The 27,075-nt window shown below is 46.3% G+C and overlaps 1 protein-coding gene, 1 long non-coding RNA gene and 8 other non-coding genes across 10 annotated transcripts; 9 read left to right on the top strand and 1 right to left on the bottom strand.

Moving 5' to 3' along the window:
- Positions 1 to 6,889: 6,889 nt before the first annotated feature.
- On the top strand, positions 6,890 to 9,281 carry LOC123425352 (40S ribosomal protein S3-3-like). The gene is made up of 6 exons (XM_045109039.1): positions 6,890 to 7,051; positions 7,136 to 7,283; positions 7,387 to 7,558; positions 8,532 to 8,586; positions 8,673 to 8,804; positions 8,901 to 9,281. Exons 1-6 carry the CDS (start codon positions 7,022 to 7,024, stop codon positions 9,054 to 9,056), a joined length of 693 nt encoding a protein of 230 aa, XP_044964974.1. The 5' UTR covers positions 6,890 to 7,021; the 3' UTR covers positions 9,057 to 9,281.
- LOC123425354 lies at positions 9,138 to 13,360 on the bottom strand. The gene is made up of 2 exons (XR_006621814.1): positions 11,204 to 13,360; positions 9,138 to 11,162 (listed from the first exon to the last, which is right to left on the bottom strand). It is a non-coding gene; the product is annotated as an uncharacterized LOC123425354 (long non-coding RNA).
- LOC123433844 lies at positions 9,545 to 9,688 on the top strand. The gene has a single exon (XR_006625148.1). It is a non-coding gene; the product is annotated as a small nucleolar RNA snoR135 (small nucleolar RNA).
- On the top strand, positions 9,769 to 9,913 carry LOC123433843. The gene has a single exon (XR_006625147.1). It is a non-coding gene; the product is annotated as a small nucleolar RNA snoR135 (small nucleolar RNA).
- On the top strand, positions 9,965 to 10,108 carry LOC123433846. The gene has a single exon (XR_006625150.1). It is a non-coding gene; the product is annotated as a small nucleolar RNA snoR135 (small nucleolar RNA).
- LOC123433682 lies at positions 10,398 to 10,489 on the top strand. Its single transcript, XR_006625011.1, has one exon. It is a non-coding gene; the product is annotated as a small nucleolar RNA SNORD96 family (small nucleolar RNA).
- LOC123433681 lies at positions 10,646 to 10,741 on the top strand. Its single transcript, XR_006625010.1, has one exon. It is a non-coding gene; the product is annotated as a small nucleolar RNA SNORD96 family (small nucleolar RNA).
- Positions 10,856 to 10,943, top strand: LOC123433842. Its single transcript, XR_006625146.1, has one exon. It is a non-coding gene; the product is annotated as a small nucleolar RNA snoR118 (small nucleolar RNA).
- On the top strand, positions 11,436 to 11,529 carry LOC123433794. The gene has a single exon (XR_006625105.1). It is a non-coding gene; the product is annotated as a small nucleolar RNA Z43 (small nucleolar RNA).
- On the top strand, positions 11,861 to 11,955 carry LOC123433728. The gene has a single exon (XR_006625055.1). It is a non-coding gene; the product is annotated as a small nucleolar RNA snR60/Z15/Z230/Z193/J17 (small nucleolar RNA).
- Positions 13,361 to 27,075: the final 13,715 nt, after the last annotated feature.

A 27,075-nucleotide genomic window follows, 5' to 3' on the forward strand; every position in this document is an offset into this window, starting at 1 on the left:
GCCACCTCACGCGCCACACGTCCAACGACTTTTCCCTTGATCATTCCATGGAGGAACTCGACACAACGTCTATGCTTGGGTCCGTCGCTACAGCGTCGCTAAACCTCGAGTGGCCGAGGTTTTTTTGTCGGGCTAGACCCACACACGTCAGCTCGTTTGGGTCCTCAGTGTCCAACCTCTTCATGCAATGGCCTCAAGACGACCGCCCGACGTGTGTCGCCCCCAAGACACCGGTTACATGAGCACGCAACTGCGTTGAGAGCTAGGCGCAAAATGCGTGAGGACCGAGGAAAATAGCTCATGGGCCCTGCGCCCGAGGCATCCGACACCTACGCTCGTGACCTTCTCACATAAGAATGAGGTGGCGTTGTACATGCCCCAAAGCCCGCTGGTGCTGTTGGAAATATGCCCTAGAGGCACTAATAAATTAGTTATTATTATATTTCCTCGTTCATGATAATCGTTTATTATCCATGCTAGAATTGTATTGATTGGAAACTCGAATACATGTGAGGATACATAGACACCACATTGTCCCTAGTGAGCCTCTAAAGGACTAGCTCGTTGATCATAGATGGTCATTTAATAACGGGATTACATCGTTGGGAAAATGATGTGATGGACAAGACCCAAACCATGAACGTAGCATATGATCATGTCAGTTTACTGCTATTGTTTTCTACATGTCAAGTATTTGTTCCTATGACCATGAGATCATGCAACTCTCGGACACCGGAGGAATGTCTTGTGTGTATCAAACGTCACAACGTAACTGGGTGACTATAAAGGTGATCTACAGGTATCTTCAAGGGGGTGTGTTGGGTTGGCGTGAATCGAGACTGGGATTTGCACTTCGTATGACGGAGAGGTATCTCTGGGCCCACTCGATAATACAACATCACAATAAGCTTGCAAGCAATGTGACTAAGGAGTTATTCACGGGATCTTGTGTTGAACGAGTAAAGAGACTTGCCGGTAACAAGATTGAACTAAGTATAGAGATACCGACGATCGAATCTCGGTCAAGTAACACACGATGGACAAAAGGAACAACATACGGGATTGATTGAATCCTTGACATTGTGGTTCGATCGATAAAGATCTTCGTAGAATATGTAGGAGCCTATGTGGACATTTAGGTCTTGCTATTGGTTATTGACCGGACAGAGTCTCGGTCATGTCTGCATAGTTCTCGAACCCGCACGGTCTACACACTTAAGGTTCAGTGACGATATAAGCATAATTGAGTCATTGTGTTGGTCACCAAAGGTTTTTCGGAGTCCCGGATGAGATCCCGGACATGACAAGGAACTCCAAATTTGTCCGGAGGTGAAGATTGATATATAGGATGAAGGTCATCGTGGTCCGAAAGTGTTCCGGGGCACACCGAGGGAATGACGGAATACCGAAAGGGGTTTTGGAGGCCCCGTCAATTGTTGGGGGGCCTCATGGGCCAAGGAGAGGGGGCACCGCAGCCCACCAGGGGGCTGGGCGCAACCCCTCACCCCTACCCACTTTGGCCGAAGGGGAGGATGCCTCCTCCTAGGGCACCGTCATCCCAAATTGGGTGGCGAGGCACCCAAGTGGGAGGGGCCACCCAACCCTAGTCGTCGCCCCTCTTGGCAGTCGGCCCCTAGGGGAAACCCTAGCGTGCCCTCCCCTCTCCCTTCCCCCTATATATAGAGAGGTAGAGAGAGGGCAACCACACGACAACTTGCTGCAGCGCTGCTCTTCCTCTCCCTTGTAGTTCATCTCCTCTAAATACCGCATGGCGAATCCCAGCTCAGTTTTCACCACCAACACCTCACCACGCTGTTGTGCTGTCGGAGGACTCAGGCTGCTACTTCACCATCGCTTGCTGGATCAAGGAGGCGAAGACGTCACCAAGTTTTACGTGTGTTGAATGAGGAGTTCGACACTTGATCGGGAGTTCACGGGACAGTTCGTGATTGGATCACGAAGACGTACCACTACATCAACCGCGTTCTTGAACGCTTCCTCTTAGCGATCTACAAGGATATGTAGATTCAATCTCTCCTCTTGTAGATGTGCATCTCCTAGATTGGTCTTGGTGAGCGTAGGATTTGTTTTTTATTTCCCATGCAACATTCCCAAACAGTGTCATCATGAGCTAGGTATATGCGTAGATGATATCACGAGTAGAACACAAAGGAGTTTGTGGGCGTTGATATTCAGATTGATTCCCTCCTTAGTCTTTTCTTGATTCAACGGTATTGTGGGATGAAGCGACCCAGACCAAATTTACTCGTCCACGTACAAGAGATCGGTTCCATCGACTGACATGTAACTCGTTGCATAAAGATGGCTGGCAGGTGTCTGTCTGTCCTACTTTAGTTGAATCAGATTCAATGGAGGCGGTCTTGTAGAAGGTTAAATAGCAACTTGCATATCATTGTTGTGGTTTTTTGCATAGGTAAGAAGCGTTCTTACTAGATACCCATAGCAACCACGTAAACACATGAAACAACAAATTAGAGGACGTCTAACTTGTTTTCCACGGTATGTTGTGATACGATATGGCCAAAGACATGATGATATATATTTTGATGTATGAGATGATCATGTTGTAATAGTTAATATCAACTTGCGTGTCGATGCTACGACAACCGGCAGGAGCCATAGGGTTGTCTTAAATTATTATATGACCCGTGTGTCAATTCATTAAGCGTTATGTGATGCTTTACTTTATCGCTAAACGGTAGCAATAGTAGTACAAGCATGGTTGGCGCAATAACCTTGATGGCAACACAATGATGGAGATCATGTTGTTGTGCTCGTGACGATGGAGATCATGTCGGTGCTTTGGAGATGGATATCAAAAGCACAAGTTCATGGCCATATCATGCCACTTATGATTGGCATGTGATGTTAATCCTTTTATGCACCTTGTTTTGCTTAGGATGACGGTAGCGTTATAAGGTGATCCCTCGCTAAAATTTCAAGATAAAATTGTGTTCTCCCCAAGTGTGCACCATTGCGACAGTTCGTCGTTTCGAGACACCACGTGATGATCGGGTGTGATAGACTCTATGTTCACATACAACGGGTGCAAGACAGTTCTGCACACGTGGAACACTTGGATTAAACTTGATGAGCCTAGCATGTACATACATGGCCTCGGAACACAAGAAACCGAAAGGTCGAACATGAGTCATATAGTAGATTTGATCAACATGGAGATGTTCACCATCGAAACCACCTCATCTCACGTGATGATCGGACATGGGTTGGTGGATTTGTATCATGTACCACTCGAACGACCATTGGGATGTCAATTTGAGTGGGAGTTGTTTAGTAATATGATTAACTGAACTCATTGTCTTGAACAATAGTCTAAATAATCTTTGCAAATTTTATGTTGTAGATCAATGGCTCGCGCAGTAGCACCCGTGAATTTTAATGCGTTCCTAGAGAAAGCCAAGCTAAAAGATGATGAGAGCAACTTTGTAGACTAGGCCCGTAATTTGAGGCTTGTCCTCACGATTTTCCATAAGAGTTATGTCCTTGCTACACCGCTTGGTGATGCGCCCCCTTCCTCGCGGCTGAAGATGTTATGAACGTCTAGCAGTCGCGTGTGGATGACTACTGAGTAGTTCAATGTGCAATTTTGTTTGGCTTAGAACCGGGACTTCAAAGACGTTTTAAACGTCATAGAGCATATGAGATGTTCGAGGAATTGAAGTTTATCTTTGAGAAGAATGCCCGGGTCGAGAGGTATGAGACCTCCGATAAGTTATATGCTTGCAAGATGGAGGAGAACGGGTCTGTCAGTGAGCACATACTGAGAATGTCTGGGTATTCCAACCGTCTCGCTGAGTTGGGATTATTCTCCCGCCACAAAAGCTTTGTGATGAACTATAACCTGCAAGGGATGAATAAATCAGTCGCCGAGCTATTTGCGATGCTGAAAGTCGCTAAGTCAGAAATTCACAAGGAACATAAAGTGTTGATGGTCAATAAACCACTAGTTTCAAGCAAAACGACAAGGGCAAGAAAGGTAACTTCAAGAAGAGTGACTTGGATTTGTCACTCAGTATGACGGAGAGGTATCTCTGGGCCCACTCGATAATACAACATCAAAATAATCTTGCAAGCTATGTGACTAAGGAGTTAGTCACGAGATCTTGTATTATGTAACAAGTAAAGAGACTTGTCGGTAACGAGATTGAACTAGGTATAGAGATACCGATGATCGAATCTCGGGCAAGTAACATACCAATGGACAAAAGGAACAACATACACGATTGATTGAATCCTTGACATCATGGTTCGACTCATAAAGATCTCCGTAGAATATGTAGGAGCCAATATGGACATCCAGGTCCCGCTATTGGTTATTGAACGAGAGAGTCTCGGTCATGTCTGCATAGTTCTCGACCCCGCACGGTCTGTTGGAAATATGCCCTAGAGGCAATAATAAATTAATTATTATTATATTTCTTTGTTCGTGATAATCGTTTATTATCCATGCTATAATTGTATTGATTGGAAACACAACTACATGTGTGGAAACATAGACAAAACACTGTCCCTAGTAAGCCTCTAGTTGACTAGCTCGTTGATCAAAGATGGTCAAGGTTTTCTGACCATAGACAAGTGTTGTCACTTGATAAACGGTATCACATCATTGGGAGAATGATGTGATGGACAAGACCAAACTATAAACGTAGTATATCACCGTGTCAGTTTATTGCTACTATTTTCTACATGTCAATGTATTTGTTCCTATGACATGAGATCATGCAACTCCCGGACACTGGAGGAATGCCTTGTGCGTATCAAACGGCGCGACGTAACTAGGTGACTATAAAGGTGCTCTACATATACCTCCAAAGGTGTCTATTGGGTTGGCATGGATCAAGACTGAGATTTGTCACTTTGTGTGACGGAGAGGTATCCCGGGGCCCACTCGGTAATACAACATCACAACAAGCCTTGCAAGCAATGTGACTAAGGAGTTAGTTACGGGATCTTGTATTACGGAATGAGTAAAGAGACTTGCCGGTAACGAGATTGAACTAGGTATAGTGATACCGACGATCGAATCTCGGTCAAATAACATACCGAAGGACAAAGAGAATAGTATACGGGATTATATGAATCATTGATATAGAGGTTCAACCGATAGAGATCTTTGTAGAATATGTAGGAGCGAATATGGACATCCAGGTCCCGCTGTTGGTTATTGACCAGAGAGTGTCTCAGGTCATGTGTGCATAGTTCTCGAACCTGCAGGGTGTGCACACTTAAGGTTCGGTGACGTTTCGGTATAGTTGAATTATATGTGTTGGTGATCGAAGTTTTGTTCGGAGTCCTGTATGTGATCCCAGACGTCACGAGGATTTCCGGAATGGTCCGGAAACGAAGATTGATATATAGGAAGTTGGTATTTGGATTCCGAAAGGTTTTCACGCATTGCCGACAGTGTACCGGGAGTGACGAATGGGTTCGGGGGGCCCAATGGGTTGGCCCACCACGCCCCAAGGAATCCGCGTGGGTTTATTGGATGCGCAATAAGGCATAATGGGCTCACAAAGTCATCCAAGGAAAGTTCATGAGGAAAAAGTGAAAAAATCCAAAAGAGGTGGGAAATTAAGGAAGCAGTCCTAATCCAAGTGGGATTGGAGGAGGACTCCTCCCTCCTCCACTTCGGCCGACCAAGGGCTCCTCCCTTGTGGCGCAAGGCATGCCCCCTCGCTCTTCCTATATATACTAGAGGTTTAGGCTGTTTGAGACACAACTTTACCATGTGTTGGCCTCTCCTCTAGATCATAGTTATTCCTCTAGATCGGCTTTCTGCGGAGCTCGGGCGGAGCCGTGCAGGAATAGATCACCACCACCACCGGAGCGCCGTCGCGCTGTCGGGGAACTTATCTACATCCCCGTCTCTCTTTTTGGATCAAGAAGACGGAGATCGTCATCGAGCTGTACGTGTGCGGAACGCGGAGATGTCGTCCGTTCGGCACTTGATTGAGACGGATCACGAGACGGTTCGTGGGACAGATCGTGGGACGGTTCGTGGGATGGATCGTGAAGACGTATCACTACATCAACCGCGTTTATCAGTGCTTACGCTTAGCGATCTACAAGGGTATGTGGATCCGATCTCCTTCTCGTAGATGATCATCATCATGATAGGTCTTCGTGTGCGTAGAATTTTTTTGTATCCCACGCAACATTCCCCAACAGTGACATTATGAGTCAGGTTCATTCATAGATGATATCTCAAATAAAACATAAAAGAGTTTGTGGGCGTTGATGTTCTTTTTGTTGACCTCTTTAGCCTTTTCTCGATTCAATGATATATATATAAAATATCTAAAAATATGTAAAAGTAAAATAAACGAGGTGTGCCGTACCGGCCCGCGTGCCCATCCTCCAGACCGAGGCACGGTCCAAAACGTGTCGCGTGCCTGACACGACATGTATAAGGGCATCTTCAATGGTCGTATGATGATCATTGGTAAAATTGTCACATAGATGATTTTGATGACATGACCATAATAAAAGAAGAAAGAGAATGAAACCGTATGAACTTGAAGCAACGGTTCATGCACAAGCTCCGAGGCAAACATGGTTATTTCTTCAACATTTAATGGACCCACTTAGTTATTTTACATACGGTTAACATACACTCTATTGAAGAGCTTGTATGATGTGTTGTTGGTTGATGATGTGGACACTTATAACAACGATTGAACATACGGACTATTGGAGATGCTTTAAGTCGTGTCGTGCCTAGCGTGTGGGTTGTCGGGCCGACCCGACTAGGACGACCAGTTTTGGCCAGCTTTGAACGGAACTGCGAGGACTGGGCGGCGGCCCGATAGATAGCCACGGCGGCCCGACCGGCCTAAACATTTGCAGCAAAACCCTAACGCTCCATCGATCTATTATATATTCGCAGTCGCTCCTCATCGTTTCCAAATCCAAGCCTAGGGTTCATCTTCCGCCGCCGCCGCCGCCGCCGCCGCCACACCACCTCCCTCCCTTCTCCAACATGGCTCTTCAGATCAGCAAGAAACGGAAGGTACGAGACCGGGCCCTCTTCCTTCTCGATCCCCAGCTTGATTAGAACACATGTAGATTCTTACGCGCCGTTGATCGCTCGCAGTTCGTCGCCGACGGCGTGTTCCTGGCCGAGCTGAACGAGATGCTGACGCGCGAGCTCGGGGAGGACGGCTTCGCCGGCGTGGAGATCCGGGTCACCCCCATGCGCACTGAGATCATCATCCGCGCCACCCGCACCCAGAACGTCCTCGGTACGTGCATTTCCCGACGGCAAGCATCCCATGTCTTCCTATTGTTTCCGACGCCGGATCTGAGATTTTGTTGCTCTGGTGGCTGCTGATGTTTGGCCTTCAGGCGAGAAGGGCAGGAGGATAAGGGAGCTGACGTCGGTGGTGCAGAAGCGTTTCAACTTTCCCGACGGTGGCGTAGAGCTCTACGCCGAGAAGGTCCTGAACCGCGGATTGTGCGCCGTCGCTCAGGCCGAGTCCCTCCGGTACAAGCTGCTCGGTGGCCTTGCCGTCCGAAGGTTATTCCTGAACCCGAACGCTCTGAAGCTTGTGTTCATTACATATATGCATAGCGTACTACCATGTCATCTTCACAACATGCCTGGCTCAACTACGCTGGACTTGTGTTCGATGGTGACAGAAATCAATTGTTGCCCTCCATTGCTTTCTGTAAGCAGTAGAGCATTTTTCTAATGTTTTCGTTGCTTTCTGCTTTGGAGTGAACATAATCAATGAATCCTTTTTAGGTTATTATTATCATATTATGGTTCTTGTAGCATCGTTTGCTGTACTGTCATGTCATCTATAAAGCAAATAGGTCATTTTATGCCAACTTTGTGTCGGAAGATGACTAAATTACCTGTGCCAACCAGCTTTCATTTGCTGAGAATCTTTGCTTATAGGTTTCTAATGCTTTCCTATCTGGTTGACCACATTACAATTTGCTTTCACAAGTCCTTTCTTACGTCAGGATATAACTTGCTTAACTGAATTATCGTATTGCTCTATGAGTCTTATCAACTGTTATTTCGGGCTCTCCTTCTACTTAGTGATACTCCCTCTTGTTGCCCTCTACTGAGTAGATGCATGTTGCTACTAGTTTCGTAATCAGTAGATGCATGTTGCTACTAGTTTCGTAATCAGTAGATGCATGTTGCTACTAGTTTCTTGTTTGGAGTGAACAAGACCAATGAATCTTGTTTTTGATAGGTTTCTTGTACCATCGTTTGTTATATGTCATCTATAAAGCAAATAGGTCTCTATGCCAACTTTGTGTCGGAAGATGACTAAATTATCTGTGCCAACCAGGCTTCATTTGCTGGGAAGCTTTGTCTATAGGCTTCTAATGCGTTCCAAACTGGTTGTCCTCATTACCTTATTGCTTTCCCAAATCTTTTCTTATGTTAGTGTAGGCAGTTAAAATTGCTAACTGAATTGGATTACAGTTTTTAGTTTGGTGCTCTTTGTATAATTTACTTGATGTACTTGCAGAGCATGCTATGGTGTACTCCGATTTGTAATGGAGAGTGGTGCGAAGGGCTGTGAGGTACCTGTTCTGTTGACAATAATTTTTCTTGTTTTGGTTTGAGGCAATTTGCGCTTGTGTACTTATAGAGCGTTCTTCATTTGTAGGTTATTGTGAGTGGGAAGCTTAGGGCACAGCGTGCGAAGTCCATGAAGTTCAAGGATGGCTATATGATCTCTTCTGGCCATCCTGTCAACCAGTATATTGATGGAGCTGTGAGGCATGTTCTTCTGAGACAGGTTTGGAGCTACTTCACATGGAATTAGTTGCTATGGATAAATGGTGTTCTTAGTGTATGTAACTTAGCAGATCTTATATTTCTTACTTGTTTTCAGGGTGTGCTGGGCATCAAGGTTAAGATCATGCTTGACTGGGATCCTAAGGGAAAACAAGGACCAGCTACGCCTTTACCTGACCTTGTAACCATCCACCCACCTAAGGATGATGATGAGTTCCTGAGGCCTCTTGCAGCAGAAATTGCAGTTGCTTAAAAGTGAAAAATTAACATCTGCCTAGGGGTATTTAAGAGTTTAGGTTGACTGATGCTATGGTTCTGGATTATGTAGTTATGCTTTTTATTTATTGGCTTCATCTTTTGAAGTTCAAACGACAGTAACCAATATATATTTCCAAATTTCATGTTGCTATGGTATTGTTAGAATGTGTTATCTGATATACAGTGATAATTAAACCTAAGAGCTACAACTTGCTTTTTATATTTGTGTTACCTTCTGTTCTTTTATGTTATATGCAAGTGAAAAAAACTATGATTAGTAATTCGTAGGTTCTATGATGCAAAGTTTTATGCACATTGTACAGTATAGTTTGCATCGGATTATACACTTCAGTGTCCTAAGCTTTTAATTGCTTTCCACGACAATCACTTCCCTCCCTTCTAATCTGTCATCTCTGCTTTTTGCGTGATTGTTGTCGCTTCCATATCGATTTTGTTTCCTTTACCTTTTCCTCCCTTTTAGTCTTTGCAGGATAAGTGTGTATCAGTTAAATGCTTTTGCTATGCATTTGTTACTGAAAGTAATTCCTGCTATATTAATTTGTGGAAAGTGGGCAGTTGGGTTGAGCTTGATAATCTCTGTCACCAACAATCATTTTCCTCTCATTGTCCTTCCTATGTGAGGTGACTGCTTCTGAATCTATCTTCTTTGCATAAGAATTTGTTTTGCTATTTCTCTCCTTGTTGCATTTGCAGGATAAGTGTGTATCGGTTAAATGCCTTTTGATGTGCATTTCTTACTGAAAGTGTTTCCTGCTATATTAATTTGTGGAAAGTGGGCAGTTGGGTTGAGCTTGATAATCTCTTTTGCCAACAATCATTTTCCACTCATTATATTCCTTCAAATGTATCTCATTGTTAATTTTATGCCTTCGGTATGCTGCCTCTGCAGGATAGGTGTGTATTGGTTAAATGCTTTTGCTCTGCATTCATTACTGAAAGTATTTCCTGCAATATTAATTTGAGGAAAGTGGGCAGTTGGGTTGAGCTTGATAGTCTCTTTCGCCAACAATCATTTTCCTGTCATTTCATATGCATCTAATTGTTATTTCTATGCCTTTGCTATATGCACTCCTCCTTTTGATGAAATTTATGCTTTGAGGTCTTCTTGTAGGACTAGCATGATTCGCACCACTATGTGTGGGCCTGTGTGGCTAATTGGAAAGTTTTGTAGGCAAATCTTACATGGTTTGCTCAAATCATTTTTCTCATTTTACCTTGTTTTCTATTTTAACCTTTTGTATGTGCATTTGTTATATCTTGTAGTTGGTAGTTGTATGCTTGTCTGTATTTTCTGTTCTTGACATTTGTTCAAGTTTGGCCAGTGATGAAAAACCTATTAATCATACCATCTTTCGGGACTGATTGGTCGCTATGCGTCCATGCTGTCATTCTGCAATTCTGAGATCAACTTGATTAGTGTCTGTCTTTGTTTTCTGTCATGCCCTCTTTGATTGTTGAGTACTGTTTCCTTGTCTTCCACTATTTAATTTTTTTTTTTTTGACATTTCCTAAATCCTGAGTTCTTTTTGCTACTGCTGGTGAAACCATTTAATTGATTTAGCTTGGCTGGTGATGAAAAACCTATTAATCATACCATCTTTCGGGACTGATCGGTCACTATGTATGTGTCCATGCTGTCTTTCTGCAATTCTGAAGCCAAATCGAACAGCTTTCGAATGTCCACTTGAATTTTGTTGCATTCTTTAATATGTTATTTTTTGAGACACTTCAAAATTCAGTTGTTTAAAGGGATTCGGAATCAAATGTTGTGGTATGGATGAAGATCTGCACTGGGCTCCGAGCAGCAAACATTGTTGCGTCCTGACGGAGATGCATTTGCCTAGAAAGCATTGTCTGACGTCTCAACAGTGCACTTAAAAACCATTTGCTCATCTATTGAAGCAGCATTAGGGCTGCATTGTACCATGGCTTTGGTTCTTTGTACCATCGTCTTGCCTGCCAGAATCGGCTGTAGTCAAACCACTAAGGAAGGAAATCTGGTCGGCCTGCCAATATCATTGGGCAACCCGCTTACCAACCTTCCTACAGCTATTTACCATTTGTTCCTATGCTTACCAACCTTCCTACAGCTATTTACCATTTGTTCCTATGCTTACCAACCTTCCAACAGCTCTTTACCATTTGTTCCTTTTTTTTGTATGATTCTGCAGTCCTGTAGCATTGGGCAGTAGTTCTACCATCTCAAGTTCTGGTCATTGTTGATTCTTGTCCAGCGTAGAAATAGTGCTTGCTTTCACTAGAAACTGCAGGATTTTGTGTCTTGAGCATGTTGCAATTTGTGTGCTTGTTTGTCATCCTTTTTTTGTTCGTCCTTGATTTTCCATCTTGTTGAGGACGGTGACAATTGATATTTGGTCTCGTTCATGGTAACTGGCATCTTCTTTTGGTCGACCATTCTGTTGTATCATCTCCCATATTCTGTGTCCTCTTCTGCATCAAAATGTTTTCCCTCTGCTGATGTGTTTGGGTTTAAGTAGTTTGTGTACGTTAGTGGGGATTAGAGACTAAATTATAGACCATGCATGTCTGAATTTGCTTCATGTGGAATGATCTAATCTTCTCTAGCGGCCAACGATAGTGCTTCTTTCTAAGATTTTGCTTCTTTCTAAGCTATGCGCCCAACAATATTGCTTCTTTCTAAGATATTGCTTCTTTCTAAGCATGTGTCTGAATTTTCTTCATATGGCACAATGTTTCTATGATTTTTCTTACATATTTCTGTCATTCTCGTTCTTGCTTTCTAATATTGGTTTTTCACAAGGTTATGATGAACCCAAGTGCATAGTTCATATGATTAAGTAATAATGTTTACTTGAACAAGAATAGTCTTTCGCTCCTATCTGATCACCTTATACATTTTACAGCTCGTTTGGCATATCATTTGGTCTGGAATTCATGGATTTCATTTTTGAATTCCGAACTCAACGCGTTTGGCTGTCACAGATTTGGGCATAGGAATTCATTCCACAATTCCAGCGAAAGGTTACCATAGCTAGGCCGAAATCTTTCCCCACACTTCCTGTGGATTTGACGCATCTTCCCCACACCTCCATCCCAATCCCTCTCCTACATCGTGGTCCCTCTCCTCTCCTCCTAGCCAGAGTGCCAAGGTCACCCCTACGCCGCTGCTTGCCAAGGTCACCTCCTCACCGTCGGTCAGATCGTGGAGAAGGCGGATGCTGCCGATGGCGGTGAGGATGCTGGATGCTGACGGAAATGTGCGATGGTGATGAGGTTGAGCCCATGCTGGAGCCGACCGACGAACCAGGCCTTGTTGGCGTGCCCATGCCAGATCAGCGAGCTGTTGCTGAGACCAGGACGATCATACATGAGTGTCTCGGTTGCGGTTTTCTTTTACTTGCAAGTTGCAACAGCACATCTATCTGTTTGTTGTTCAGATTGACAAATCCATGTCGAGCAAAACATGTTTTGTGTAATCGGCCAAACGAGCTGTTGTGTCTTTTATTTACATGGAACCTTGCATCTCCCAAGATTATTGCAACAGCTGTTGTGTCTTTTATTTACAAGAAAGTCATTTAGTTGAAAGCCCATTATTGAGAAAGATGAATTAAGTCAATTCGAGAATTCTCCTGGTGTGCTTTCATTGATTATTGAATGGCTTTAGGAATTGAAGTTTAACATCCTGTACCATATGCTCATATACAAAATGGTTTGTCTTAATTAAGAACATCAAATTCATTGCATGGTCTTTGTTGATGAATTGCAATTTGCCAACTCCTATTTGGGGTCATGCTATTTTACATGTTGCTGACTTGATACAATGGAAGCCAACTGCATATCATAGTATTTTCTTTGTAGCAACTTGATACAATGAAAGCCAACTGCATATCATAGTATTTTCTTTGTAATTGCTACGCGTGAATCCTCCTATTATTTCTTGTTTGTGTAAGTTTGGATGTGTTGCATACACCCCGGTCTTACCACCATAGCGGACATCTATGGATCCACATAGAAAACTGGGGATTCATTAGGGGTATAAATCGCCATCGATTATCAACTATATTAAACACCTTACTATGGATCTGTTCACAACCCGTCATGATTGCATATTTATGAGGAGCTTTTCTTGACATTAGGGGGAGATACAGAAATTGATTGGAATGTTCACACCATTTCGTCCCTTTAATCTATGTTTGGAAATTAATTGAAATGCATTTTGTCCTTTAATCCACGTATCCATGAGACTGGGCTTCAAGTTTGGAAAATCATTAATTTGCAACATCTGTAAATAAATTAACAGATTCATTTACTGATCTTAAAGATGTTACAATATCCTTAAATCCAGTTAGAAATGCGCCAAAGACCGGAGGAACCACTCAACTTTCTGTCCCTAAAAAGAGTGGTAGTACGGCCTCTCATTTGGAGCAAGTTTCTAGTAAGCAATAAATGAAATCGAGTAGAAAACCTTGGAGTTAGTAAATGCAAGTCGACTCAAGATTGACAAACATCTGATGAGTAGTATACACCAAGCTCTCGTATGCATACGCTGGCTGGGACATTGGAATACCCAAACTCAAACGTAATAGGAAATCATGAAGAGTTTTTAGGGGGTGCAAGAAATTCCCATCAACTCTGTTGCATCTGGAGAATTGTTAAGACTACGAGTGAACATATATTTTGCTGAAAATATTGCACATACCATTCTTACTGATCATGTTACAAGGATGATCGTTGAGTGTTAAGCGCTTTGATGGTCTAAATGTAATGATGCAATAAGCAGAAATTGCCTTTTCTAGCAAAAGAAAGGTATTCAGTGAAGCAATACCGGCACCTCCTAGTGTTCTCCCTGTGGATTTGTTAAGATTTAACTAATCCTATTAATCCATGCTTAAGGAATAGATGGCAGCTTCCATATGGAAACTAATGTCGGTTTCTAGTGCCTTCTCGAAGAGAACTTCGTGTCTTTTGTAACTCTATATATAGATGTATCCTTTTTCTTTTATATCAAGATCACCTTCATCATGTTGGGATACACTACTAGCTCATGAAGCCAAGTGGCACTTTCAACCAAAGTTGGTGATCTGATCCAGATATTATTTTCATCCATTCAAAACATTAATTGATGATTTAAAATATTATTTTCCTATTTTATATTTATGTCTGTTTCTAAGGCCAGGAATGGTATTCTCACAAGGAAAATTGCTTTCCTGCCTTAGAAAATTCTGAGTAAATTCATGGAAGCTCAGAAGGACATATATTTTCCATATATAAGATTTTAACCCTATTTTATATTAATATTATTTGAGTAAACCCTGAAAACCATTTGTGTCTGTTTTAGCTTTTTGAGATGTTTCCAAAGGAAATGATCTCAATAAATTCCCATTAAATTACAGGAGCTCTCCCAAGCCATATTAGGTGCTCACATAAAATCTCACCTTGATCCAAGGTGGGGAAGTGAACCTAATGAGCCCAAAACCATCTGTGTCCACACAAGAGTTGGAACAACTCTACATTGCAAAGTTTCTCCAATGGAGCTGAAACTTTGCAGAGGTGTTTGACATCCGAAATGAGGACTCCACACAAAAAATGGGATTTGTGAGACTCTGTTTGGCCACACTTCCTTTGTAAGGGACAGTACTGGTTATTTTGAGGTATTTTCAAGTTTACAAAGCTAAACTTGTTCAATGGAGCTCAAATTTGGTGAAACCTCATGTTTTTACCCTAAGACCAAACCTGTTAAGTTTCATTTCCAGTGGTGGAGTGAAAGCACCCCAAATCACTGTCGAACACCTAGTGACAGGAAGGTAAAAACCCTCCTAGCCACTGTTTTACCCAATGTCAAAGCCCCAAACTTGGTGAGGTAGAGCCCAGAACACCCTGAGCGCCGAGTCAACCAGCCCCTCCCCAACTCCAAGCACTAGTGAAGATCTTCAATTTGAGCCGCAGGCCAGTACTGGCAACACTAGTGTTCCTGGCCTCCTTGACCAGCTCGTGCTCCCACTAACCCACAACGGCTAGGCACACTCCCAGCAACACTCAAGACATGGAGGACACGTCCCAAAGGCCCCAGAGCGCGCCAGCATGCCGTGGCATGGCAAAACCGCGCTCTGGACGCGCTACAGAGAACCTCCAGCGAGGGGACGCGCGCCAGCATGCCGTGGCATGCCATCAAGGCCCCCCTCTCCTCGCGCAAGAGCTCAGGCGACGCGTGCCCGCGCGCGCCTAACGCGGCCGAGCATGCACGGTCGCTGCGGCTCGACCCCACTCGCTTTCCCTCTGCGACCGATGCACCAGGAGGTCCTAAACCACGTCCCGAACCCGTGGTTTCGCGGCCAGCACCTCACTGTGCTCGCACGCGCGCCACGGTGAGTCACAGGCGCGCCCGAGGCGGCTCACCGCCGCTGGCCTATAAATAGGTTCCCCGGGCACCCCAGCACCCTCCAAGCAGCTTCAGCACAATAACTAGACTCCCCCTAGCCGCCCAATCGAGCTCGCAGAGCCCCGGTGCTCGAGATCGATCGAGGCCCCTCCGCCTCGGAGCTTCGGTCGTTCTCCGGCTACACGACGGCTCCTGCGTCGCCCGACCTCCCATTGCACTCCCCTTGACGCCAGGATCATTTCCCCCAACTCCCCCGAGCGAATCCGTGCCCCTAGCCACTAGCTCGACGCCAACCCGAAACCTTTCCGCCACGATTACCTCGTCGCTGGCGACCCACACCACCTCCGGTGACGTCCCGACCACGAGTAGGTAGGCGGAGGAACGAGGGACCCATTCCCGCTCCTAGATTGGCCTGAGGGCAACGGTAGCCTCGCCGACGTCCGTCTCCACCTCTCTGGCTGGAGGTAGGAGAAGGACCCGACAGGTGGAGCCCACCTGTCGGTGTCCTGGGGCAGTCAGCGCGCGCAGCCGCTGACACAGACCCCAGGGGCCCGCAGGTCAGGTTTGAACCTCGCCCGCGCGCGCCTGGTGGCCGGTCTGCTGGCTGGGCCGACTAGGTCTCCCCCTGGCCTTTTTCTTTTATTTATTAACCTGCACTTTAATTATTTTTATAAAAATATTTAGCCAGTAGAAAAATATGATTCTTCCACCAACAATTTTCTAAAAATGTGTAGTAATTGATTCTGTAGAGTTTGACATTTATCAAAAACAGAATATGTTTTGGTATAATAAAATGATATTAAAAACATTTGTTTGCTCCAGTTTGCTTTTAAATAAATATGATTAGCTAATAAAAAACATAGGAAACATTTTCCAAAATAATAAACTGAATTTATTCAAGCTTTGCAACATTTTTGAAAGCACCTTGTGATCTGTTTTGGTGTGAGCTATTATTTATTTATTCCTTTCTCGACGGTAGAGTTACCGAGTGACGGAGGATCCGGAGCGGAAGACCTTGAAGACCCCGGATACCTAGCTGACCAAGGCAAGCAGCCCTTTGACCATGACTTGAGCACAAACATTGTTGCATGCTAGTATAGTTGGTATTTTCCCGTTGCATGTGATCACGATGCCGGTTCATCATTGTGGTGATGGCACCGGAGGCTTCTTCAAAGCCCTTGCATGTTGATGATGTTATTCATGTGGCTCCTCGGAGCACAAACATGATGAGCTTGACCCTACCACTTATGAGGATCATGCTACTGTCATGTTGACTAGTAGAGTAAGATCATTGCATTGAGCTTGACTCTACCCCTTGAGGGTCATGTTATACCATGTTGACAAGTAAAGATAGAGCATATTATCACAAGCATGATGATGAGTTAAATCAAGAGTTTATGAAAACCCCATCGGGTGCCACTAATGCCCGAGGGTGATGATGAGTTGGTGATCACTTTTGGTGAATTGATGCACCGGTGTTTTTGTGTGAGTATGGTTTCGGAAATGGGATTAGATTTATGATGTGTCGACCGTCCCAACCTTACCAGTACGACCACGTTACCCCTTTATGGGACGGGGCTTTGTTGATTACTCTGGTCGGTACTAGCAAAGAGCCACATTACTAGTGGCAGGAGTGATCGGTGTCACTCTCGTGATGGGGTCGTGCCAGGTAGGACGACTATGCCATTATTATGAGTTCCAGGCACACCGTTGGTCCCTGCATGGTTGATACAGTCCAGAGTCGGTGCTTGTAAGACGTACAACATGTGGGCTGGGTACCAATCGAGTGGACCTCTTTGTCTAGTATCATCAAGGGAAAGATGATGATCGGGTACTTACCTCGGGTATATGTGATATACCGCGAGTCGTGGATGACACGGAAGTTTCCCGTTTCTCGTGGGTCCAACGTACTACCTCTGTAGAGTGTCAAACTATTCGAATAGCCGTGTCCACGGTCAAGGACAGTTGGGTGGTGCTGCTTAAACTACGTCGAGCGTTTCCGAATAAACCAAGTGTGTGTGTGTGTGTGGTGTTAAAAGGTGTTGTTATGAGAGTAATAATATGACCAAGTTCACTGACTTGGCATATAGGGTAAACCCGGATGGTTTAGCCCTCATTAATACATTGAGGTTATGACAAGTCCGATGACTTGGCATATAGGGTGAACTCGGTGTGTTCAACCCTTAGCAGATATGTTGATATCTGTAACCTGTTCTTCAAGAGTAGTTTTTTAACTTGTTGCATATACCTGATCATTCCACCAAATTGCATTCCACCATAGATATTTGTTACTATTATTCTTCGCTATCAATGTTCATATCATGGGCTGTTTGCGAGTACATTCAAAGTACTCATTGGCTTGCCACTGGTTATATTATTGACCAGACATGGAAGGACCGGAGTTTGGCGACGAGTACGCCGTCGGAGACGACCTGCGATCTAGGACGCTTCCAAGTCAGAATGCCTGTCGGTGTAGGCTTGATGGCATGGGCACCGCTTAGCCCTTACGAGTTTCCGCTACTCGATGTATCTGTTTAGTTTGGCCTTAGGCCTCGCTCTTGAACCCGATCTTCTGGTCGTTTGATGTAATAATTTCGGTACTTGGATGTAAGACTCTATTATTCAGTATCTGTGTTCAGTGAACATTGATCCTTGGGGTCACCGGGCACGGCGAACTCGACTTGCTAGTCGGGGTCCCCACAGAACTGGTATCAGAGCCATCCTGACTATAGGAAGTCTTAGATAGCATGGACATTAGCCGAGAACGTTAGAACGCCAGCCTTGCACAAACTTTTGCACATACAACCTTCTGACCTCTCTCCGATGCCTTGTAGATGGCTGCCGTACCTGAGACGCTTCTGGAGACCGGCTTTCCACTACTCCTGATGGATTGTCTCGAGAAGTGCCACGTACGTCGCAAGCCCATCTTCCTCTACCACGAGCACTGGGTCCTCTACCACGAGCACTAAGGAATATCACGTGGACGTGATATTGAAGGCTAATGATTCCCCGTCTAGTTGGTTCTTCGAAGGACCACAGATGGGAGAGCTGATGTTGGCAGTGGAGACAACCGCATGAGAGGCGCTCGTGCGTCTCCGCAGCATCCTCCCTGAGATGGCTAATGAGCCCGTCACTCGTCACCTACCTTTCATTAAGGAAGGATTGGACGGGAGTTGGACACTCACCCAGCCACGAAGGATGGGATGCCATTAAGGTTTCAGACCTACTTCAGCCTCTCGTCGGACACCCTCACGCACTTCCTGGTTAAGGAATCAGCCAAGCTTTGCCAAGAGCTGCACCTAGTCAAGGGCCCGCTCCACAGTGAGAAGATGAAGAATCACAAAGTAAATAAGGCAAGCGCACCTGAAGGGAGGACAACTGTTGCTACTAGGGGTGGTGTGTTACCCATCCAGGCAGTCCCTCTCCGGAGTCGCCGCCTGACAGCGGAAGAGTACACTGAGATCTTCGCCGCCTCGCCTAAGAGACGCCGTGATGTGCGGATTCTTTCTTCCACTCCTATAAAGGAAGAAGATGTTGACGAAGACGAGGACAAAGATGAGGATCCTGTTGAATCCGCCTTTGAGACTGAGCAGTCCGCCGCATAGGATTTAGCGTAGGCAATTAGGAGTACCCCGAGCATAGGGTATCCATGTATCCATTTCTAATTTACGTATGTGTGCATGATGTAAGTCACCTATTGCCTTAGGCAGCCTGTAAGTGACTACATCACCTAGTTTTTATGAATGCAATTTCCGTTTGTCAAAAACTTTGGTTTTGAAAACTTTGCACTTGCACGTATCGGACCCCCCTCTTACTAGGAATGAATCCTTGTATTCCCGAGCAAGGTGGCATTTTGACCTGTCTGTTTCTATCACAGGATGGTGAACGCAACCCGCAACAGCACCTTCGGCAACCCCGGCGTCGGCTCCTCAGGGACGCCGCAGGGAACCGAAGGAGAATCTCACGCTGGAGGTCACCACGAGCAGCCTAGAGACCTTCCGCCACCACCTCCTCCTGAGAACTTGACGATGGCTCAGTTCCTTCAAGCTCTTCGGGAGGAGCGTCAAGCCAGCAATGCCGCTATTCAGTAGCTGACTCAAGTCCTGGTGGACAACCCGCCGCGGAATGGGAATGGCGGTAGCCGCTCTACTCTTTCTGAGTTCATGCGGACTACGCCCCCCATATTCAAGGAGACGACTGAACCACTGGACGCCGATGACTGGATCCGCACCATTGAAGACCTCCTTGCGCTGGTCAAGTGCACCGACGATCATGAGAAGGTCCTTTATGCTTCTCACTGTCTTGGAGGCACCGCCAGGGCATGGTGGGATGGATTTCAGATCATGCGGATAGGGCAAGTCATCACTTGGGTGATGTTCAAGGAAGGATTTCACGCGGCTCACATTCCACCTGGACTGATGACCATTAAGAAGCGGGAATTCCGAGCCTTGAGGTAGGGCAGTGGAACTGTTAAGGAGTACCTGCAGAAGTTTAACCTCTTGTCGAGGTACGCGCCCGAAGATGTTAACACTGAGGCCGCTAAGGTGGAACGCTTCATGGAAGGGTTACAACAGTCCCTGCAATACCAGCTGGTGGTTTGCGACTGCCAGACTTTCAGTGAGTTGGTTAACAAGGCGCTTATGCTGGAAGACAAGCGTCGTGCGATGGACGACACCCGCAAGCGCAAACTGATAGGCAGTGGAGGACCCAGTAGCGCAAGACCAAGACCATGGCAGTCAACACCTGCAAGACCCAACTTTCAGCAGCAGCAGTACAAGCACCCGGTGTTCCGCCAGAATTATCAGCCTCAGCAGCAAGCCAAGCCAGTAGTCAACCCGCCGAACAACGGTGGAGTCAAGACCAACCCTCTGGGGCAGGTCACCTGCTTTGGGTGTGGTCAGACCGTGCACTATTCCAGGCAGTGCCCCAACAAGAAGCCCGACGCACCGCGTCCCAATGCACCCAACCCCGGTCAAGGTGCACCAGGAAGGAACCAGGCCCCCCGCAACCAGTAGTTCAATGGCAGGGGCCGGATCAATCACATCACTACAGAAGAGGCGCAGGAAGACCCGGACTGCATTCTGGGTACGTTCCTCGTCAACTCAACTCCAGCAACAGTGTTGTTTGATTGTGGTGCCTCGCATTCTTTTGTTACTCAAAGGTTTGCGGAGAAGTGTGGTTTAAAACCCACTCTACTCCGTGGACAGATGGCAATTCAAACCCCGGGAGCAGTATTGAGGACCAACCTAGGGTGTAGAAGGGTCGAGATAGTTATCAATGGATCGAGTTTCTTGGCAGACCTCATTGTGCTTAAATCGCAAGGTGTAGAAGTAATCCTCGGCATGGATTGGTTGGCCAAGCACCAGAGTCTTTTGGACTGTGCCAACAGGGCCATTACCATGACAAGCAACCAAGGGGTCAAGGTCAAGTTTGTCTTCGAGCCAGTATCGGCTCAAGTACCTCGAGTCAATAGTCTATCCGAGGTAGAGCTTGATCAAGTGCCTGTAGTCTGTGAATACCCGAACGTCTTTCCTGACGAGCTACCCGGAATGCCTCCCGACCGAGACATCGAGTTCATAATCGAGCTCATGCCCGGATCAAGGCCTATATATAAAAAGCCTTACATGATGGGTTCCGAAGAGCTCGTAGAGTTGAAGAAGCAGCTGGATGAGCAACTCAGGAAAGGGTTCATCCGTCCGAGTGCATCACCTTGGGGATCACCTGTTCTATTTGTTTCAAAGAAGGATGGTACCATTCGACTCTGCGGTGATTACCGTTCTCTTAATGAAGTCACAATTAAGAACAAGTACCCGCTCCCCAAGATCGAAGACCTGTTTGACCAGTTAAACGGGGCCAGGGTATTTTCCAAGATCGATCTTCGATCGGGATATTACCAGTTGAAGATTCGACCCGAAGATATACCCAAGACTGCATTCGTGACCCGATATGGTCTATATGAATGCACTGTCATGCCCTTCGGTTTGACAAATGCCCCAGCCTACTTCATGTACCTCATGAACAATGTCTTCATGGAATATTTGGACAAGTTTGTCGTCGTGTTCATCGATGACATATTAATCTTCTCCAAGTCCGAAGAGGAGCATGATCAACACTTGAGGTTAGTTCTAGGAAAGCTTCAAGAGCACTAGCTTTATGCCAAATTCAGCAAGTGTCAGTTCTGGCTGAACGAAGTTGGATTTCTGGGTCATACCCTGACGGCAAGTGGTTTGGCCGTAGATCAATCCAAGATTACTACAATGACCAACTGGGAATCACCAAAGGACATGAAGGATGTTAGGAGTTTCCTCGGGCTCGCGGGATACTACCACAAGTTTGTAGAAGGTTTCTCCAGCATCGCTCGACCTATGACTCAGCTCTTGAAGAAAGGCCGAAAGTTCGAGTGGACACCGGTGTGTGAAGCAAGTTTCCAGGAGTTGAAGAAGAGGCTAACTACCGCCCCGGTATTGGCTACCCCAGACATCAACAAGGAATTCGTAATATATTGTGATGCCTCTGGAACCGGGCTTGGTGGAGTCCTGATGCAAGATGGCAGGGTCGTGGCGTACTTGTCACGGCAACTACGACCGCATGAGGAGAACTACGCCACCCATGATCTCGAGCTAGCAGCTGTAGTGCATGCTCTGAAGACGTGGCGACATTACCTTCTGGGGAAGCGATGTGAGATATATACAGACCACAAAAGTCTGAAATATATCTTCACTCAAAGGGAGCTGAATATGAGGCAGCGGAGATGGCTTGAGTTAATTAAGGATTACGACCTCAGCATTCAATATCATCCCGGCAAGGCGTACGTGGTAGCCGATGCCTTAAGCCGGAAGGCAGGCTCCTTGAACGTCGCGCTCAAGGAAAGGTTACCCGTCTTGTATGAAGAGATGAAGGGCTTCGGGCTTGAGATAGTTGAACCAGGATACCTGGCCAACCTCGAAGTCAAGCCTACTCTGGTAGACGACATCAAGGAAGCCCAGAAGGGACACAAGAGTATCGAAGGCCTCAAGAGGAAGGTGCGAGAAGGCAAAGCCCCAGGATTCTCGATTGATGAGCAAGGAGTACTGTGGTACGGGAAGCACTTATGCGTACCTAACAAGGCCGAACTTAAGGACTTGATCCTGCAAGAGGCTCATGACACACCGTACTCTATCTATCCAGGTGGTACCAAGATGTACCAAGACCTCCGAGAACGATTCTGGTGGCATGGCATGAAGAGGGAAATTGGCTCCTATGTCGCTAAATGCGATGTATGCCAGCGAGTCAAGGCTGAACACCAGCGACCTGCTGGATTGCTGCAACCTCTTCAAGTGCCGGAATGGAAGTGGGATAAAGTCGGCATGGACTTCATCACCGGGTTGCCCCGGTCGAATAAGGGTCATAACTCCATTTGGGTCATAGTCGATCATTTGACCAAGGTGGCCCATTTCATCCCCGTTAACACCACCTACGATGGCAGCCAGCTGGCCAGTCTATACATTCATCGAGTGGTGAGTCTCCATGGAGTTCCCAAGGAGATCGTGTCCGACCGCGGCACGCAATTCACCTCAAGATTCTGGAATAAGTTTCAAGAAGCTCTCGGAACCAAACTCTCCTTCAGTACGGCTTGCCACTTGCAAACGGGCGGACAGACCGAGAGGGTAAACCAGATACTCGAGGACATGCTCCGCGCGTGTGTTTTGGCTCATGGTGCCAAGTGGGAAGATTGCCTGCCATTTGCTGAGTTTTCTTACAACAACAACTACCAGTACAGTCTTCAGATGGCCCCATTCGAAGCGTTATATGGGTGGAAGTGCCGCACCCTGCGCAATTGGTCCGAAACCGGTGAAGGACTAGTTTTCGGACCAGAAGCACTGCAGGAAGCAGGGGACAAGGTTCAGCTTGTCCGAGAAAACTTGGAGGCAGCTAAGTCAAGGCAGAAGAGCTATGCGGACCCTCGCCGCAGAGATGTGGAGTTTGTTCCCGGAGACCAGGTGTACTTGCGAGTCACGCCTCTCAAGGGGACCAAGCGTTTCCACGTCAAGGGGAAGCTAGCTCCCAGGTTCATTGGACCCTTCAAGATCACGACAAGGCGCGGGGAAGTAGCTTACCAGTTGGAGCTACCTCCTGAGCTTTCGGGTGTGCACAACGTGTTTCACGTGTCACAGCTCCGGAAGTGTTTACAAGTGCCGAACCGTCCCGATCTTTACAAGGACATTGATCATCAAGGTATTGACGTTCAACCGGACCTTACCTACCGCGAGAAACCGATCCGCATTTTGGATGAAGCCGAACGTTGCACCAGAAGCCGCACCATCAAGTTTTTCAAGGTTCAGTGGAGCAACCATACCGAAGCAGAAGCCACGTGGGAACATGAAGACTATCTCCGATCAGAATTTCCCGAGTTATTTAACGCTTAGCTTAGGAATCTCGGGGACGAGATTCTTGTAAGAGGGATAGGTCTGTCACACCCTGTTTTTCATCACAAGTATTTTATGTTGCAAAAATCAGAGCTTGTTAAAACTTTTTCAAATAATGTTGTGAGTGCAATGTCATCCCTTGTATGAGTGAATGCTTGCTTGATTGATGACTCAAACACATGAAAAACTTATTATTTTGCTCTCTTCAAAAACCCTTTTTCTTTTATATCAAGATCACCTTCATCACGTTGGGATACACTACTAGCTCATGAAGCCAAGTGGCACTTCCAACCAAAGTTGGTGATATGATCCAGATATTATTTTCATCCATTAAAAACATTAATTGGTGATTTAAAATATTATTTTCCTATTTTATATTTATGTCTGTTTCTAAGGCGAGGAATGATATTCCCACAAGGAAAATTTCTTTCCTGCCTTAGAAAATTCTAAGTAAATTCATGGAAGCTCAGAAGGACATATATTTTCCATATATAAGATTTTCAACCCTATTTTATATTAATATTATTTGAGTAAAACCCTGAAAACCATTTCTGTCTGTTTTAGCTTTTTGAGATGTTTCCAAAGGAAATGATCTCAATAAATTCCCATTAAATTACATGAGCTCTCCCAAGCCATATTAGGTGCTCACATAAAATCTCACCTTGATCCAAGGTGGGGAAGTGAACCTAATGAGCCCAAAACCCTCTCTGTCCAAAGAAGAGTTGGAACAACTCTACATTGCAAAGTTTCTCCAATGGAGCTGAAACTTTGCAGTGGTGTTTGACACCCCAAATGAGGACTCCACACCAAAAATGGGATTTGTGAGACTCTGTTTGGCCACACTTCCTTTGTAAGGGACAGTACTGGTCATTTTGAGGCATTTTCAAGTTTACAAAGCTAAACTTGTTCAATGGAGCTCAAATTTGGTGAAACCCCATGTTTTTACCCCAAGACCAAACCTGTTAAGTTTCATTTCAAGTGGTGGAGTGGAAGCACCCCAAATCAGTGTCGAACACCTACTGACAGGAAGGTAAAAACCCTCCTAGCCACTGTTTTACCCAATGTCAAAGCCCCAAACTTGGTGAGGTAGAGCCCCAGAACACCCTGAGCACCCAGTCAACCAGCCCCTCCCCAACTCCAAGCACTAGTGACAAGATCTTCAATTTGAGCCGCAGGCCAGTACTGGCAACACTAGTGTTCCTAGCCTCCTTGACCAGCTCGTGCTCCCACTAACCCACAACGGCTAGGCACACTCCCAGCAACACTCAAGACATGGAGGACACGCCCCAAAGGGCCCCAGAGCGCGCCAGCATGCCATGGCATGCCAAAACCGCGCTTTGGACGCGCTACAGAGAACCTCCAGCGAGGGGACGTCGCCCCGGCCAGTTCCAACCCCCCAGTAATGTCCAAACGCTCCCCCGACACCCCCTCTATGCAAAGCTACCATCAGGGGCCCCCTCTCCTCGCGCAAGAGCTCAGGCGACGCGTGCCCGCGCGCGCCCGACGCGGCCGAGCATGCACGGTCGCTGCGGCTCGACCCCACTCGCTTTCCCTCTGCGACCGATGCACCAGGAGGTCCTAAACCACGCCCCGAACCCGTGGTTTCGCGGCGAGCACCTCACTGTGCTCGCACGCGCGCCACGGTGAGTCACCGGCGCGCCGGAGTCGGCTCACCGCCGCTGGCCTATAAATAGGTCCCCCTGGCACCCCAGCACCCTCCAAGCAGCTTCAGCACAACCACTAGACTCCCCCTAGCCGCCCAATCGAGCTCGCAGAGCCCTGGTGCTCGAGATCGACCGAGGCCCCTCCGCCTCGGAGCTCCGGTCGATCTCCGGCTACACGACGGCTCCTGCGCCGCCCGACCTCCCATTGCACTCCCCTTGACGCCAGGATCATTTCCCCCAACTCCCCCGAGCGAATCCGTGCCCCTAGCCACTAGCTCGACGCCAACCCGAAACCTTTGCGCCACGATCACCTCGTCGCCGGCGACCCAGACCACCTCCGATGATGTCCCGACCACGAGTAGGTAGGCGGAGGAACGAGGGACCCATTCCCGCTCCTAGATTGGACTGAGGGCAACGGTAGCCTCGCCGGCGTCCAGCTCCACCTCTCTGGCTGGAGGTAGGAGAAGGACCCGACAGGTGGAGCCCACCTGTCGGTGTCCTGGGGTAGCCAGCGCGCGCAGCCGCTGACACTGACCCCAGGGGCCCGCAGGTCAGGTTTGAACCTGGCCCGCGCGCGCCTGGTGGCCGGTCTGCTCGCTGGGCCGACTGGGTCTCCCCCCTGGCCTTTTTCTTTTATTTATTAACCTGCAGCTTAAATGATTTTTATAAAAATATTTAGCCAGTAGAAAAATATGATTCTTCCACCAACAATTTTCTAAAAATGTGTAGTAATTGATTCTGTAGAGTTTGACATTTATCAAAACAGAATATGTTTTGGTATAATAAAATGATATTAAAAGCATTTGTTTGCTCCTGTTTGCTTTTAAATAAATATGATTAGCTAATAAAAACCATAGGAAACATTTTCCAAAATAATAAACTGAATTTATTCAAGCTTTGCAACATTTTTGAAAGCACCTTGTGATCTGTTTTGGTGTGAGCTATTATTTATTTATTCCTTTCTCGACGGTAGAGTTACCGAGTGACGGAGGATCCGGAGCGGAAGACCTCGAAGACCCTGGATACCTAGCTGACCAAGGCAAGCAGCCCTTTGACCATGACTTGAGCACAAACATTGTTGCATGCTAGTATAGTTGGTATTTTCCCGTTGCATGCGATCACGATGCCGGTTCATCATTGTGGTGATGGCACCGAAGGCTTCTTCAAAGCCCTTGCATGTTGATGATGTTATTCATGTGGCTCCTCGGAGCACAAACATGATGAGCTTGACCCTACCACTTATGAGGATCATGCTACTGTCATGTTGACTAGTAGAGTAAGATCATTGCATTGAGCTTGACCCTACCCCTTGAGGGTCATGTTATACCATGTTGACAAGTAAAGATAGAGAATATTATCACAAGAATGATGATGAGTTAAATCAAGAGTTTATGAAAACCCCATCGGGTGCCACTAATGCCCGAGGGTGATGATGAGTTGGTGATCACTTTTGGTGAAGTGATGCACCGGTCTTTTTGTGTGAGCATGGTTTCGGAAATGGGATTAGATTTATGATGTGTTGACCGTCCCAACCTTACCAGTACGACCACGTTACCCCTTTAT

The sequence above is a fragment of the Hordeum vulgare genome, chromosome 2H (assembly GCF_904849725.1).
Source record: "Hordeum vulgare subsp. vulgare chromosome 2H, MorexV3_pseudomolecules_assembly, whole genome shotgun sequence".
In the NCBI taxonomy this organism is placed as follows: Eukaryota; Viridiplantae; Streptophyta; class Magnoliopsida; order Poales; family Poaceae; genus Hordeum; species Hordeum vulgare.